Here is a 15,528-nt window from a genome sequence, read left to right on the forward strand (position 1 = left end):
AATAGTGTGCATTAAAACAGTGTTCCCAGTGGGAAACACCTTCTGGTATCGCACCATTTATAAAGAGTTTGTAAGCTGTAATTAATGGATTTTTTAATGGTTAATACATCATTTACTAATATGTATAGTTATTTAAATTTATAGACAAGTTATAATCTATTAACAAAAACAACTTTTGGGTTGCCAGAGTACTGAAAATAATTTTGCGCAGGTATCAATGGCTAAGCTTAAACATGAGTTATACCATAATAAGTCTGCAGTTGATAAATGAATGGTGGTAGTTTTCAGGTTCCATTTTAGAAATAGCATCTTTATTTGCAGGCGTATCAAACAACTCTTGATTTTTTTACAATTATTTTTCTTTAAGATCAACATATTTACATTTCATATTTTGTGTGCTGAAGTGAGTTTTTTCATGCAGGGAAATGGATGAGAAGACGAACTTTGGGATGAACTACACCCGTCATATATTGCTCATGGGATTAAATGTATGAAAGCAGCTTAAGTGACAGACACATTAACACACACATGACACCATTATCCTGGTGGCCAAGTCATCTGTCTTCCTCCCAGGACGTGGATGTGAAGGTGGTAAACTGACTGAGCACCATGCTTTCCATCGTTGATCACTGTGGGGGGCAGAAACATACCCAGAATTCAATGTGGAAGTAAATAAACAGCCTGTATTTTTTCTTTTATGACTGTAGGCCCATTACTGTTATCAACTACATAACTTACCCACTCTGTATCCTTCATCCAGAGACTCTTGCTTCGCCACATTTTTGGCGACAACCAACAAATGTCCTAAGAGCTGGAAGTTGGGAAAGCAAAGAGCTCAAGACGTGATTTTCATTGGATGTGTGCACATTACGTCATTACCCATTACTCAATGAATGTTGAGCTGGAGACGTAGTAATATATAACTAAGTTGAGACTAAGCAAACGGGTTAAAAAATATTTTTCTTGCAGTGGACGAGACTGTTTTGCAGCATCTTTAGGGATTCTGTCAATATGAATATGTCATATAAATATGTCAGATCAATTCAATTTAGTTCAATTCAATTTTATTTGTATAGCATCAGATCTTAACATACATTATCTCCGGCCACTTTACAGGATAAGGTCAAGACCTGACGATATTATAGAGAGAAATCCAATAGTTAAATAAATTCTTATTTGGCTCAGAGACTCGAGTGTATGTTAATACAGGAGGGGCACAAATCTGGTCTGGGTGGACATGAGCCCTGTTAAAAAACTGATCAGGTTATATCCTGGACGTTTTAATCTTTACCACTTGTTGCTGTGTGCTTTTAATGTAAGGTGTGTTGACTTTACCTTTAATGAAATGTGCTACATGAATAAAATTGCCTTTCCATGTTACTACACTTTAATATTAGATTTAGGTATGTCTGATGCAGGTCAATGACTGTAAACAACCATAAAACAATACACTTCAGGACACATACACAGTATATGGGATTTGTGTTCCAAACTGTGTGTAACATTATCATTTATACACCCTCCAATGAAATCAACTCAGAAAAGTGAGGGACATCTCCTGCAGTTGGTTTCATTTCAATTTCCTAAGCACTGATGGTTTGGATGTGGCTGTCCAACAAGCTGAACATATACATGGTTCTGAATTGTGATAACGATTTGCTGTCCGCTTCCTCTGCTTAGTGTGAATATGTCCTGAAGCTAGAACGAGGCGACAGTGACAGCAAGTAAGATCTTATGCATTCAATAGCTGGTCCTGGGTTTGAACTTGGGGGGAGGCTGGGGGCTTGCTGTGTGGAGTTTACAGTATTTGTTTGTGGATTTTTAACACCGCTCCCAAAGTCTACAGAAATGCTAATTCGGTAAACAAAAAAAGTGTAGCAGGTACACATCCCTGTTGACATACTGTATATTTATTCTGGCCTGGGGCTATATTCTTAATGGTTTGTGCTAGGCCCTTTAGTTTCAATTGCAGGACATTTAATGCTACATACAATATTTTCGGCTAGGCTAGGTGCTTTGTGCCAACCATCTGGGGAAAAATCCTTCCCTGAACATGAAAATGCCCCTGTACACAAAACTGAGTCCATGAAGAGATGCCATGTCATTCACCCAATGCATGCTGGGATGGCCTCCAGCCCCCAGAACAGAATCGTCATCAGAACATGGACACAAAGTGATGGACCAACTTACCTCAGCATCGTCATCTTTGACCTCACTTATTCTGGGAATAGGGATCCTTGGAATGACCAGGAAATGAACAGGGGCCTGCGGGCTGATATCCCTGAATGCCAAACACTGATAAAGACAAAAAAAAAAAAAAGTATAAATCATACATATTCTGTTTCAACTGTATGCAGAACTTTGAGCAGCTCTGGGCAAATTACATCTTTGTTGTTTCAGAAGTGAAAAAGTAAATACGTCCTACTAAGTCAGTGCTTTGTAACGCCCTCCTTCGGCAGGATCACTGTCCCGTTGTAGAATCCAGCCTCTTTTCACTTTCACTTTCTTGACTGACTGCAGGACATCTACACCTGAAGTCTGCTGATATTTAGTCGAATCCACTCTTCCTGCTGTCTACGTACTTTTTAGTGTCCTGCTGGTTGCAACACAACCCCAAAGCGGAATATTTCCACCCTCATGCTTAACAGCTTGCAAGGTGATCTTTTCATCTAATGTGGCTCTTTCTTCCCCTCTAACCACACTGTTGGTGATTTTGGACAGAGAACTCAATTTTAATATCATCTGTCCACAGCAGTTGTTTCCAAACCCACTCTGGCTTGTACAGCTGTTGCTTTGCAGACTTTGACATAGATTTTTGTCATGAGGCTGCAAGTGAGGTTTCCTTCCGATGTCTCTTCCATGTAGACCCTTGTTTGTGCTTTAATGCTGCACAGAGGAACAGGGCGCCAAACCCTCCTGCAGGTCCTTCACAGTCACATGGGGGTTTTGCTTTGCCTTTTTTTGTCCAGCAAACGTTTACTTTTATCTGCTATTTCCAAATGATATTTCAGAGTCAGTTTTATAGCCTCCTCTGCTTTCTAGGAATCAATTAGCTCCATTATCGGATCCTCGGCCTGTTACTTGGAGGAGCACATGGTTGTTGAATGTTATCATAAAATTTGATGAGTCAGACAATCCATCAATGTGGAAATGTCATTAGTCTTTCCTCATCTGTCGAAGTGTGACCAGACTTTTGTAAATACCACCATTAGTGTTTCATTACTTTCTTTTTTTTCCTTCTATATTCATGAAATGATAAGTGACAGTGCATTAACATTAAAAAAAAAAAAAAAAATCAACAAAATATGTAATTTGCCCCGAGGAGGCCAAACCTTTGCACACGACTGCAGATTTCACAATTTCATCAATAAGTATGAGCTGAGTTATCTCTAGATTCCACGTGGAACAGACGAGCAGAGACATGTTTTGAAGACATGTTGTGATGTTTACCTTCTCATCTTCATAAATGACGTCTGCAGGGATGCTTTTATCAATCACTTTGGAGAAGATGGTCGGAGCTGGGGGGCCGTACCTTCTACTGGCCTCCTCTGCCAGCCTCACCTCGTCGCTCTTGGTGCACAGTGGTCTCTGCGGGTCAGCAGGACACATGACGGACAAGTAAGAGCCCTGCAGCCAGCATGCAAACAAACCACCGGAACAACATACAAGGGCCACAATAAACCAAACCTCTCGGTGGTGGGGCACTGCGTGTTTCCCACAGCCACCGCCAGAGCTGGCAGGACAGCTGGTGTCCAAATGCTCCGCCGTAGCTAAAGAAAATAAACTATTTAAGAGAATAAGAACAAGTCCGATTATTTTTAGAGCAGCTACCTCGGCTCGACAAACACGGTGCAAGCGGTTGAAGTGAGTCGTTCCGGTCCAGACGAACCGTGTCCGCAAAAGCTGACGAGAATACATTGCTAACTATTATAGTTTTCCTTAGTTGGTATTTCAGGGTTTACTGTGTTTTTTTAAACATAGCTGCACAGTGCAAAAACCTCGCTCACGAACCAAAACTCTGCAGCCAACGCACCACGTCGATGTTGCCTTCAAGTACCCACCTGTAACGTTTTCTAATCTCGATTGCCGCTTGTGTCTTTTTACAGTGGGCTGCTGAGAAATGGCACACAGTTAGAGAAGTATGAGGTTTTAGTCTCAGGAATCGATTTATATATGGGTAAATTTATTAACAATGTTGGGATCAGACGTAAAACGAGTCTCAAGTGTAGGGTCGTATAATGTAATTAACTGGTCATAGTTGCCTTTTTCCCTATTGCTTGTTAGACGTGACTTCACTGCTCATCTTCGGTTAATTTTACACACATTTTACACCCCATGTGCGTTTAGGTTCCCTAAGTCTCATTGTCGCCATATAATATACGGACATCTCAAAGTTACGACATTATGAGGTGTCTCCAAAGGGGACATTTTTTTTTAATGTGCTGCAAGGGTCGTTCAAGAGCGCCAACGCTCAGCGATGTTAACCACGGTGCTAGCATTAGCTATATAAAAGTAAATCATATAATATGGCGTTAAATTGGAATAAAGTAGAATACCTACATACGGGCAGATCTTCAAACTCTGCTTTTACTGAATATATTTCATTGCTACTTTTCGTAAAGCCGCTGTTGTGGGAGACTGCTAGTTCCTCTGTCAACGCAACGGGAGGAGGTGATGATGGTTTCACACTCCAGTCCGGTGGGTGGCGGTGAACAGCAAGAGAAGAAGAAGAGGAAGAAGAAGAAGAAGAAGAAGAAACATGGCGGCCCGCACACGGCTGCCCTTGCTGTTCCCTAAAAACCTGCCTCCGTTCAGGCACCAGAGGCTCGTCCACACCGAGGCTGCCGCTGCTAAGGAGCCTGCGTACCCTCCCATCGTCCCCTCTCTCACGGCTAAAAGCAAATCGGCTCGGCGGCGGCAGGTCGAGGAGCAGGTGAAGAAAATATGTGCCTCTCCGGTGGAGGAGAAGCTCTCACTCATCACTAAAATACAGCGGGAGAAATTCGTGGTTTGCCCGCAGACCTTCGCCCGGAACGCAGACAGATGGTACCAGCACTTCACCAAGACCGCCTACATCCCGGGCCTGCCCGAGAAGTTCACCCCGGTCCCGGAGAAGATCGCCGGGAAGGAGGGCTCGCCGTCGGTTGCCCCTCAAGCCGCAGTGCCGGGGATTGAAGATGATGCGTTCGAGGGCCTCCGCTCTTTGGTCACTCGTTTGATTTTACAAGAGCACTGGCACATGAAGAAACGCAAACCTTTCCTTTACCGAGAGCAGGAGATAATGTTCGGACCTTTTCTGAGAAACCTGGTAACCGGACTCACCTACAGTCTGGCTAAATACAACCCACTGCTCCTGCCCAGTCTAGGTATGGATGACTGTCAGTGGTGGAGGAAGTGCTCACATCTTTTTGTGATGTAAAAGTGGTACAACAACAGTGTAGACATGCTCTGTTAAAAGCAAACCTGAGAGTAAAGCTTCTCAAATATAAAATTTATGTTTTATATCACGGTAAACGTAATAATTTTTTCGTTCTGGACTGATGGTCAGACAAAATCTGACATCTGAAGACATCTACGTGGACTGTGAACTTGAAATTTTGTGGAGTAAACGTTTTATAGATTTAACATTTTATATTTTATAGGGTAAACATTTTATAGATTAACCAGTTCATCAATGAATTGAGAAACTATATGGAATAGTTGTTTTAGTAATTTTTTAAAATGCAAACAGAAAATGGAAAAACTTTGCTCCTTCCAGCTTCTCAAATGTGAGAATTTGATGCTTCTCTGTTTTTATCACTGTAACCTGAATATTTTTTGGTTTTGGATTGTTGATCAGATAAACAAGACGACTGAAAATGTTACTTTGGACTCTGAGAACTTAGGATGGACATTTTTCACTGTTTATTGATCAAGAAAATAATGGTAATTTGATTTATAATAAATAATTAGTACCACAAAAAGTACCACAAGTAAAAACACTCATGCAGAATGGCCAATTTCGTAACTATATATATGTTATAATGTTAATTTTCTTTATCAGATATTGCTCCTCAGGTGCACTTTTATTGGAGGAGAGGGCAGCGAATCATCCCAAAGGGGCACCGCAGAGGCCGACAAGAGCCGACCAGGTTCCAGATAGATGACCACCCACACTGTCAGATTCGGATCACTCAACAGCTGCCACAGGTAGTAACAATTTTCACACCACGAGTTTATGTATTAAAAAACAGAGCAAGATATTAGAATATCTCGTTTTTATTTTTAAAATCTTCATTTGGATTGTGAGTAGTAGTGATGTTTTATATGTCTTTCCTCTATTGGGTTTTTTTGGTTTGGGTGCAGTCAGTTTTCATATATGGCAAACCTACCAAACTGGAGGACATCACTGCACACCATTAGAGGACACAAATCATGTAAACAAACAGACACTGGAAGGTGTTTTTAAAAAATCACTAATCACTTTGTCAATTTAACTCCTCTTAGTTTACCCCGATGGAGGATTCCTATGCAGCTGAAGTACCAGAGATCACATTTCCTCCCAATGTGATGCCTCTGTTCAGAAGACAGTACGACAACAAAATCTTCACAGGTAAAAATGAAAATGTTTTGTGCATTGTGCAATATGAAATGAAAAATACACCAGTCTAATCTTTTATCTTTTACAACAGTTACGCTTTTACATATTTACAAGTAGCCTCCACATAGAAAGTGGAGGCTACTTGTGTACTATATAGTCATAATTGAAACCCGGTGTGTGCTATAATTATATTATATCAAAAGAAAAATTTGTCAGTTAAAGTCAACAGAACATTCGGTGGAGGGGAGCAGTTTTCTGCTGCTCTCTCTCTCCCTCTCTCAAGTAAATATAAATTAAATCTATAATGAAGTGAAATCAAACATTGTGTAAATGAACACAGGGCTGGCAGTAGCAGTGTAGCAGCAGTAAGGCAGCAGCTCAGACAGTGGGGCTACACACAGGTGAGGTAAGCGGTGTGGTCCGGGCTTAAGATGGTTCGTTATCAGGGTCCTGGTGGGTAAACATGCGTGTTGTGTGCCAGTTACATGACATTGGCCTGTAAATTAGTTTTTTTTTATTATTCAGTTACCTCTTGCTGTCACTAGGGGACACCAGCATACAACTTTCAGTGTCTGTTTAGTCCGACACATGGAATCAGTGGAAGTCAGTGAGATGGTTATTTTTCCTGGTGTTGGAGATGTTACTGGAAAAAAGACAGCAGTTTGATCTTTTGCTCGGCCCGTTTCCACTGGTCTAACATTTGTGTTAACACACTCCCTCCTCTTCCAGTTGTGCTCGGTTGATATTAAACCCATCCTCTCTGTCTCATTAACAGGCGCTAAGCTCCCAGACCCAGCGTGCTACGGTCACACTCAGTTCCACCTGGTTCCTGACAGATACCACAGAGACCGGCTGACTCGGCAGCAGCAGTCTGACCAGGTGGAGGTCTTCCTCCGAGCCAACGGACTGGCCAGCCTCTTCGCCTGGACAGGAGCTCAGGCCATGTACCAGGGTGAGTTATCAACACAGACAAGAGACATCGGATGCATCTCTTACTACTGCACATTTCATTTTACAGCTTTTGATAGTGCATATACTTTGTTGTTGCAGGTGATTCTAGATTTGCTCATGATTTCTTTGGCTGTTTTTGTATCAGTTACAACTTTTACAGTAAAGTAACTTGAAAAGAGGACAGATGCATAAGTGTTTGGAAACAACAGATGATAAATACCAGGTGTGCTTTAAGCAGGAAATTAGGTCTTTGTTCTTTTAAAGATTGATAGATAGAAAGTCTTTATTGTCCCCGAGGTGCAATTTGGTTTGCAACAGCAGGGAACACAACCAGTACACATCCTAAATAAAATCGTACAATAAATAGAAACATAAAAACATCTAACCTTCAGTAGGTTCATCATAATAAATAACACGTTCAAGATATCAGTCAGTCACCTGGTTTCCCCTGGTTAAAAATCTTTAGTTATCAAACTGTAGCAGTGCAGGGCTAGAAACAGCCTGATGTCACACCCTCTATGTTTGGTCATATTTCTGTTAAAAAAAAGTCCTAAAAAGTACTGATGTCACTTTCCTCTTCTTCTTCTTCTAAAAAAAAATAAATAATAATAATTTCAGAGTCTTTTGAAAGTCTATTTTGTCCAGCCTGTCATAACCAGTAAATGTTACTGTTATTGTATGTCAATTTTGGAAAAAAGTGGTTGAAACTGTAAAATTCATGTGTGGACCTTTTAAATAAAAAGGTTCTTTTTTGAATTGGTTAATTAATCCATGATTTATCCAGCCATTTTCTGCACAATATCTTCGTCCAGGTCATGTTAAATGATTAATTAATGATATTATTACGAGTTATTGTTTTATACAGCTGGGAAATACTGACAACATGATAGAAATGTCAATTCAAATGTAAATTCATACATTTGGTAAATAATTCCAGGACATATCAGTCCATCAGTTTTTTCACTGATGCCTTTCATATTTTGGTCAGCATGATAGGTATTAATGTGCATTCTATGTTAAAAAGCCCTGTTATATTTGAACCATGTTAAAGTCTTTTAAATGGACGTTTAGTTAGTTAAAAGAGAAGAAGTAACTGGTGGTCATATTTCCCTCTCACCTCCGTAGGTTTCTGGAACCACGAGGATGTCACCAGGCCTTTCGTGTCCCAGGCTGTGATCAGCGACGGCCACTTCTTCTCCTTCTTCTGCTACCAACTCAACACTGTGGCCCTCTCTGTGGAGACAGACGCCAACAACCCCAGGAAGAACCTCCTGTGGGGCACCGAGAGCCTGCGACTCTACGAGAAAGTGCAGGACGGAGAGGTGGTGGGCCTGAACGACGATGTCATCAAGCTGCTGGTTCAGTTCCTCATGAACCGGCCGTAGACTTCTTCATGTGTCTGTCTCCTCTTGTGATTCTTTGCCTCCGTCCGCAGATGAAAAATGTCTGTGCTCTCCAAGGCGTTGGAAGATGCAGGAAATCAGAAATGAGGAAGTTTTGACAGATTGTATAAAAATGCAATGTTCAAACAGCAGAAACATCAGGGTTAATCTGTGTTAAACAGGTTTAAAACTGAACAGGATACTGGAAAGTACTTAACACACATCCCTAGTGGTATTATTGTGCAAACTGTATTTATGCAAAAATAAAATCTTGCTTTACAAACAGACTTATGTGTTTTTCAGTGAAATTTAATCAGTTAAAAGACGTCTTTTTCCTGTTTCATTGTCAGACTTGTAATCGATAATCGAAGCAGCAGAACCAGACTCATCTGTTTTTATTGCATATCTGGTACTGAAAGTTCTTTTAAGGTGGTTCAACTTAAAATCTAAGTTTTCCTGCTGCCTCAAAAACAGCCAATAGCTCTGCTCCAAATACATGTTATTAATTTTTAAAGTTTGACCATTGGAGCTAAATTTAATCATCTTTGCGATTCTTTGCACGCCTCACTAATCATTTATTTCTCACTTGATTGGGCTGAAATTTGTACTGAATATCCAAGAATTCCTAACAGTAATTTGCAACATATATTCATATAAATTGTGATTGCTTCATGTTTTTTTTTTTTTACCTAAACAATCTTTTGTTCTCAGTATTAAGATCTCCACTAATTTTCTCTTTCTTGCAACCAGATATTGATTCTGTGTAGATTGGGTTGACAATGATTTGGGGCTTTTAAAATGATGTTCACAAATAATTCCAAAGTTTGCAATTGCAAAACCAACCTTTGTGAACATCAATCTTCATGAAAAATTCAAAATCTGAACTATGTGATGTCCGTCACACAAAGACACTGAAAGAGGAAGTGCTTTTGTGAACATCCACGAACAGATACAGAGCAGAAAAGTATGTAAAACTCAGCACTCAAAGTTCCCGCTCTGTGTGTGATAATGAAGTTACCAGAAGATTTTTTTTGTCTTTATTAACTATTCATCACGTCAGTCTCACATTTGATCGTGCAGTTATAGCTGGCTGATGTGTGTACACTTGCCAGCGTCGGAACAGTGGTTACGTAACCTCAGATCATTAGAAACTTACTCATAGTAGGCTCACTCCATTAACAAACAGCACTGCATCACTGCTGCCAATGAAATCTGTTTATTACTGTTTGCTGCTGGCAGACAGAGGAGCAAACCATCAGGACTAGAGACAGAAACAGAGAGAGACCAGTTCAGCTGGAAATCCCGGTGACTGGTTTCAGCCTCCTGGTGTCGGGGCCTCACTGTGCGTTTGAATGCTGCAGCTCTGGAGGAGAAATGTGGGATCCTGGAATAGATTGAGAGGAAGAAACCCCCCGTGGGCTGCACACACAAGAGAGAATAACAGCTGATATGAAAGGAAATGGATGGAATGGATGGGTTGCGTTTATGTCTGTGCATGTGAGCATGTCGGTCAGAGAAAAGTGTGTCAGTGAGAGAGCTGCTGAAGGTACGCAGGGAGAGAGTGTGTGTCCAAGTCCGTTTTCAGATGAATGATGGCTGAGCACAGTTGCCTTTATTACCAGGATGACCCAGCTCCCTCCTTCCCTCCATTCTGTTTATCTTACTCTCACCCCCCGCTGCTCTGTGATATGAATACACACTGGACAGTCCCTGGCATTACACTGTCTGATGAAGCTCTCAGTGAGTCTTCCCCCCCTGTGCTGCTATCTTTGTGTGGCCTTCATCACCACTGACTCTTTATTAACACTCTTACATTGTCTGTGCTTGTGTGGTTTTTATGCCTGTCACTGTCTTCAGCTTGACAACACCATGATCGTGTGATTTTTTTCAAATTATTGCACCACACACATGTTGCAGTTTTCCTCGTCTTAATCTTGGTTTTCTCACTTCAACTGCTGAAGCTCTGGTTTATTTTTGGATCTATTTATTGTGCGAACAACCATATTCATCCACTGCACAGTGATTTTTAACCTCATTTAGATGAGTCTTCCACAACAACGTGTGGGCAACTGCATTATTATTATTTTTTTATGAGTTTCTGTGTTAGCTGAACTGCACTGTCCAAAAAGAAAAGTGCATTAAAAAATGATCTTGATCGTTTTGTTATCACTAACTGGGAAGGTAAGACATGAGACATTTGCTCAAGCTGGTAACAAGCTCAACCATAATGGTTAAGTTGGTATTATATAGGGTCCCATTGTTAAACAATCAGTTGGTTAAACTCGCTTTAACCCTCAGGCTGTTGTCTCTGTAATGACATTTTCATGATTAACAAAGAAAATAAAATTACCATTTGTTTACAGCAACAATTCTAAAATACCTGATTTGGGCAAAAGCATAATATAAAACCAGTTCTTTCCACTTACTTCCATTTGCTCTGAAAAATGTTATCATAACCACTGGTGAGCTAAATACCCCTAACCTGCAAGTCATTTTATCAACAAAATGAACCAAACTGAGTTTTTAAAAAAATCAAAAGAAAAAAAAGAAGAAAAGATTTTAATGGAAAAGAAATTTAAACTGTTAATGCTTTTAAATTTTATTCAAATCTTTACATTTATATACGGATTTTACAGCAGGAAAATGCTCGCATTTAATTAATGATTTTCAAGATCTGGTCTTAAAGACAGTGACACCTTTCAGACTAAACAGTGCATAAATACATGGGATCTTGTGCATACATCATGCCTGTCTGTGCCTACTGTGGGTGGGCTGCTATTGGTGAGACTCAGGAATGTCAGGAGTCACAAAAAAAAAACAGGAGAGTTGGTGGCTCTGGAGGGAGTTAGGGGGATGTGTGGTCATTGGATATCGTCTTTACAAGATGACTTGCAAGGTCAGAGTCTCAAGGAGCCTTCTGTGGACATCACATTACATTTGATGGAAAAATACCAGGTTTTACAGAGCAGATAATTTGCTTCAAAAATAAAATACTTCCATAACCAAGAGACTTAATTTTATCAACCAAGAAAAGGTTTCTTCATGTAGCTGCTACTGAAATTCTGCAAATAGCAATAACCTGAAGTAGTGAATTTATTGTCTGTTCTTCCTACTGTACTTTCCAATTCCTGTTTTCAAAAGTTCTGTGTAAATCCAGTGGGCTTCCTGGCTTGCTAATGTTATTTACTTACCGTCACAAAGGCACTTTGAGACAGTATCTGGCCTCTCAGGTCTTCTCCAAAAATATCATTTGAGAATTTAAAAGAAAAAAACAAGCAAACAATTTTTCCATGAAAAGCTACAAAATATGAACAAGAAAACCAAAATTAAGTGACCATCTGCATCACCGCTGTGTCAAAACAAACCTCTTTTCCCTCTTTTCTCCAGTGGTCATGAAACACAAACTGTGCTCTGTTTTCAAAGTATGTCGTTACAGGAAATCGTTTAATTTAAGCTGCATGTTCCTGCAGAATATCTGTGTATATTTCTCTGTCTGTGAGTGTCTGCCATGAGCTCGCCAAAATCTCTCTCTCCAGGGACAATAAGTGTGAAAACCTTAAAACTAAAAATAGCTATTTAGGGCAGAGTTTGTGTGTCTTTTGTGTGTGTGTATGTGTGTGTGTGTGTGTGTGTGTGTGTGTGTGTCTGTGTATGTGTGTTTGCATTGATGGAACAGGGGTGGTAACCATAGAGCTGAGCTCGGGAGGGGTGTTTGTTGACGAACAACAAACCAGTATGTGTGTGTGTGTGTGTGTGTGTGTGTGTGTGTGTGATAACCTAGTTCAGCGCAGGTAAAGATCATGTGTCTATTTAAAGAGGGTGATTCTCTCTGAGCAGCTGATAACCAAAATGTTTCTGTGGTTGTTTCCTGCAGTCGTGTGTGTGTGTGTGTGTGTGTGTGTGTGTGTTTGTGTGTGTGTTGGGGGGGCTCAATGTTATTCTGACAACAGAACCCCCTCTGCCCCCAAACACACACACACATATCTTGGAAGCACTATGTTGTGTTTCACATTGTGGTGAAAGGAGGGTTTTTGTCTTCTTCTCCTGCAGTTTTGTAAAAATTTCCCTGCTGTCTGTGACAGTGGTTCTCAGACTTTTTCACATCCGGGCCCCCGAAACTGACACAAATTAGACCATGGACCCCCATTCGATAAGATTTAGTCCCGGGGTCTTTGGAAGTTTTATCGCAAAGTGTTTGAAACCCATGAACAAAATAGTCACATGTTCTGTCACTGTGCTACTTAAGGATGGAATTAGTGCAAATTAATTATTCTGCTTTTTGCTGGAGACCCTCAGCAACCCCCTCAAGGACCCCTGGGAGTCCCCAGACCCCACTTTTAGAACCATCGGTCGATAAAACACATCTGCAAATTTTTTTTTTTTACGTTATATTTCCACCAGCTTTTTGTTTTGTAGTTTTAATGATTGATGTGTGAGTGAGTGTATCTATCACTTTCACAAATGAACAGACCATACTGGGTAAAAACCAGCTTCCTCTCCAACATCTGCTGGGCTCCAGGCAAATTCCATTTGTTTCTCGGATCCATTACAGACTGGAGAGAGAGCGAGAGAGAGGGAGAGAGAGAGAGGGAGAGAGAGAGGGGAGGTTTGTCCACCATCGCCCCATAGATTTGACTATTTAATTCTGGCATCAGTGGAACACATTTCTAAACACAATTAGCTCGGGTTCACTTTGTCCTACAGCGACAACACTCTGCTTTGTATTTTAGGCTGAGGGTCACGGGTTGATTGTGATGTGGCTAACCCTTCCTCAGGTTAAAACACAAAAACATCCAGACCCCATCAGCAGCTCTGTTAACCCTTCAGCTATTTGACCTGACAAACCTGCTCAACTGACTCTGCTCAGCATCAGCAAATTTGTATGTATGACAGGTACACACATGCTCACCCAGGTCTTGAGGTTTGAGCTGAATGGAGCGCCGAAAACACACGACACCAGCATTTGGTATTTTTATCTTTTATCCAGATTTCATCCTTCAGGTATTCAGGCAATTTCTTTGAGCTTCAGCCTGATGAAAACATATTGAACATATTGATCAAAAACGTTTCAGTTTGAATACTTCTCCAACAGGCCGATCATTTTGAAGTTCTCTGATAATAACTGTGAGGGGGAAAACTGGTGTGATGATGATTGTAGGATATTAATCTTAATGCTAAATAACTTTTAAAATAAATTTTCATTTATAGGCAACAAATAAGGCTTAAATGTTTACGATACATCTCCTCTGAGGATGACAGTGTGCCCGGCAACTAATCCTGTCTTACTGAGTAAACTTGTTGACAATGCTCTCTTAGTTGATCTACTCAGAACAAAATGTGTGATTAAAAGGAGGAGACAACAAAGCAAATCATATTAAAGGAACACACTGATTACACCTTAAACAGTTTGAATATAATACAACAAGATTAGTGTCTTACACCTCAAAGCGCTGGTTGTTTACGCTAAGATATTTACCAGTCACATCTCAGACACTCACTCTTAGATGGAATCACGTCCCAGTGATGAATGAGTGTGACAGAGCCTCTCATGTAAAATCTGCATGACTTCAAAATTCAAACTGTAAACCAAATAGACAGAGATATTTTAAATGTGTTGCATCCGACACATTTCACATGTAATTTGGTAGAAACAGTCCTGGCCCCAAGTGGCTGAACCCTGATGAGTTAGTTGATCCACTACGTTTCCATCATGTGACAACAACAGACCAATACTTTCATTTATCTGACACTTTATTTTTTGTTGCTGATTTCCTCTCAGGAATAAGAAAAAAAGTCAACAGTAATGTTGTCACTTTAGATTATGTTGTGTATGTTACCAAACTGGCAAAAAATGAATTAAAAAAATAAATAAAATAAGGATAAAACATTTGTAATGTGTTCCAGTAAAAACAAGTCACAATTTCCCGCTTGTCCGACACTTAAATTTAGCATAACGCAAAAACTAAAACAGAATTTCTATAAGAATGCAAACTATAACAAGCTAACATGCTTAATGAAAACTGTAAATGTACGACAATCCTAGGTTAGCATTAAGCTGACAAGCTAAGGCAGCTAAGGCCAATCACAATCGTGTCTTAAAGGGACAGCTGTACAGAGGATAAGCCTTTCTGATTTGGGTAACATGACCTGTCAACTGTCAACCCAAACAACAAACATTTACAACGCAAACTGGCGCTCCAGACTCATTACATCTCCTCTTCAGCTCTGTCTGTAGGGCCAACTGTAATGTGACGCAGGCTCACTCCTAATTCAGTCAACCTTTTAGTCCCGGTCTTTTGTTTCAACACTAAAACTGAGCTTCTTCTTCTGAGCTCAAGCAAACGTCCTTATTACAAAATGGTTTGAAGTTGTTTTAAATATTTGCAGACTGATTACAGTGACTGCAGTTACAGTGACTATAATGGAAGGATCAGCAGTTCATCGTAGACATGTTGGTGACATGTAGAGGCCCAGCGCTCACACACCATTGACGCTTAAATCAAACTGCAAGCCCCCAGGTGAGACTGCCTTCCTTCATTTGTATATATCAGCCAAACACTGAAATCACCACTCAAAAGTAAAAACTTAACTCACACATTCCCCACATGCACAACT

The 15,528-nt window shown here is 40.4% G+C and overlaps 2 protein-coding genes across 3 annotated transcripts; one reads left to right on the forward strand and one right to left on the reverse strand.

Moving 5' to 3' along the window:
- Positions 1–289: 289 nt before the first annotated feature.
- hint2 (histidine triad nucleotide binding protein 2) lies at positions 290–4,502 on the reverse strand. 2 transcript variants are annotated; one of them, XM_071483622.1, is made up of 5 exons: positions 3,688–4,502; positions 3,451–3,588; positions 2,191–2,295; positions 739–811; positions 290–629 (listed from the first exon to the last, which is right to left on the reverse strand). In XM_071483622.1, the coding sequence occupies exons 1-5, from the start codon at positions 3,916–3,918 to the stop codon at positions 538–540; spliced, it is 639 nt and encodes a 212-aa protein (XP_071339723.1). In that variant the 5' UTR covers positions 3,919–4,502; the 3' UTR covers positions 290–537. The 2 variants fall into 2 exon arrangements, with proteins under 2 accessions (XP_071339723.1, XP_071339724.1); XM_071483623.1 differs by having other exon boundaries at positions 3,832–4,470.
- A 129-nt stretch (positions 4,503–4,631) lies between these two features.
- mrps30 (mitochondrial ribosomal protein S30) lies at positions 4,632–9,200 on the forward strand. Its single transcript, XM_071483614.1, has 5 exons — positions 4,632–5,366; positions 6,044–6,189; positions 6,487–6,592; positions 7,356–7,532; positions 8,657–9,200. Exons 1-5 carry the CDS (start codon positions 4,760–4,762, stop codon positions 8,914–8,916), a joined length of 1,296 nt encoding a protein of 431 aa, XP_071339715.1. The 5' UTR covers positions 4,632–4,759; the 3' UTR covers positions 8,917–9,200.
- The last annotated feature ends 6,328 nt before the right edge of the window (positions 9,201–15,528 follow it).

The sequence above is a fragment of the Trachinotus anak genome, unplaced genomic scaffold, assembly GCF_046630095.1.
Source record: "Trachinotus anak isolate AG129_WGS33_773 ecotype Australia unplaced genomic scaffold, CSIRO_AGI_Tana_v1 ptg000008l, whole genome shotgun sequence".
Lineage (NCBI taxonomy): Eukaryota > Metazoa > Chordata > Actinopteri > Carangiformes > Carangidae > Trachinotus > Trachinotus anak.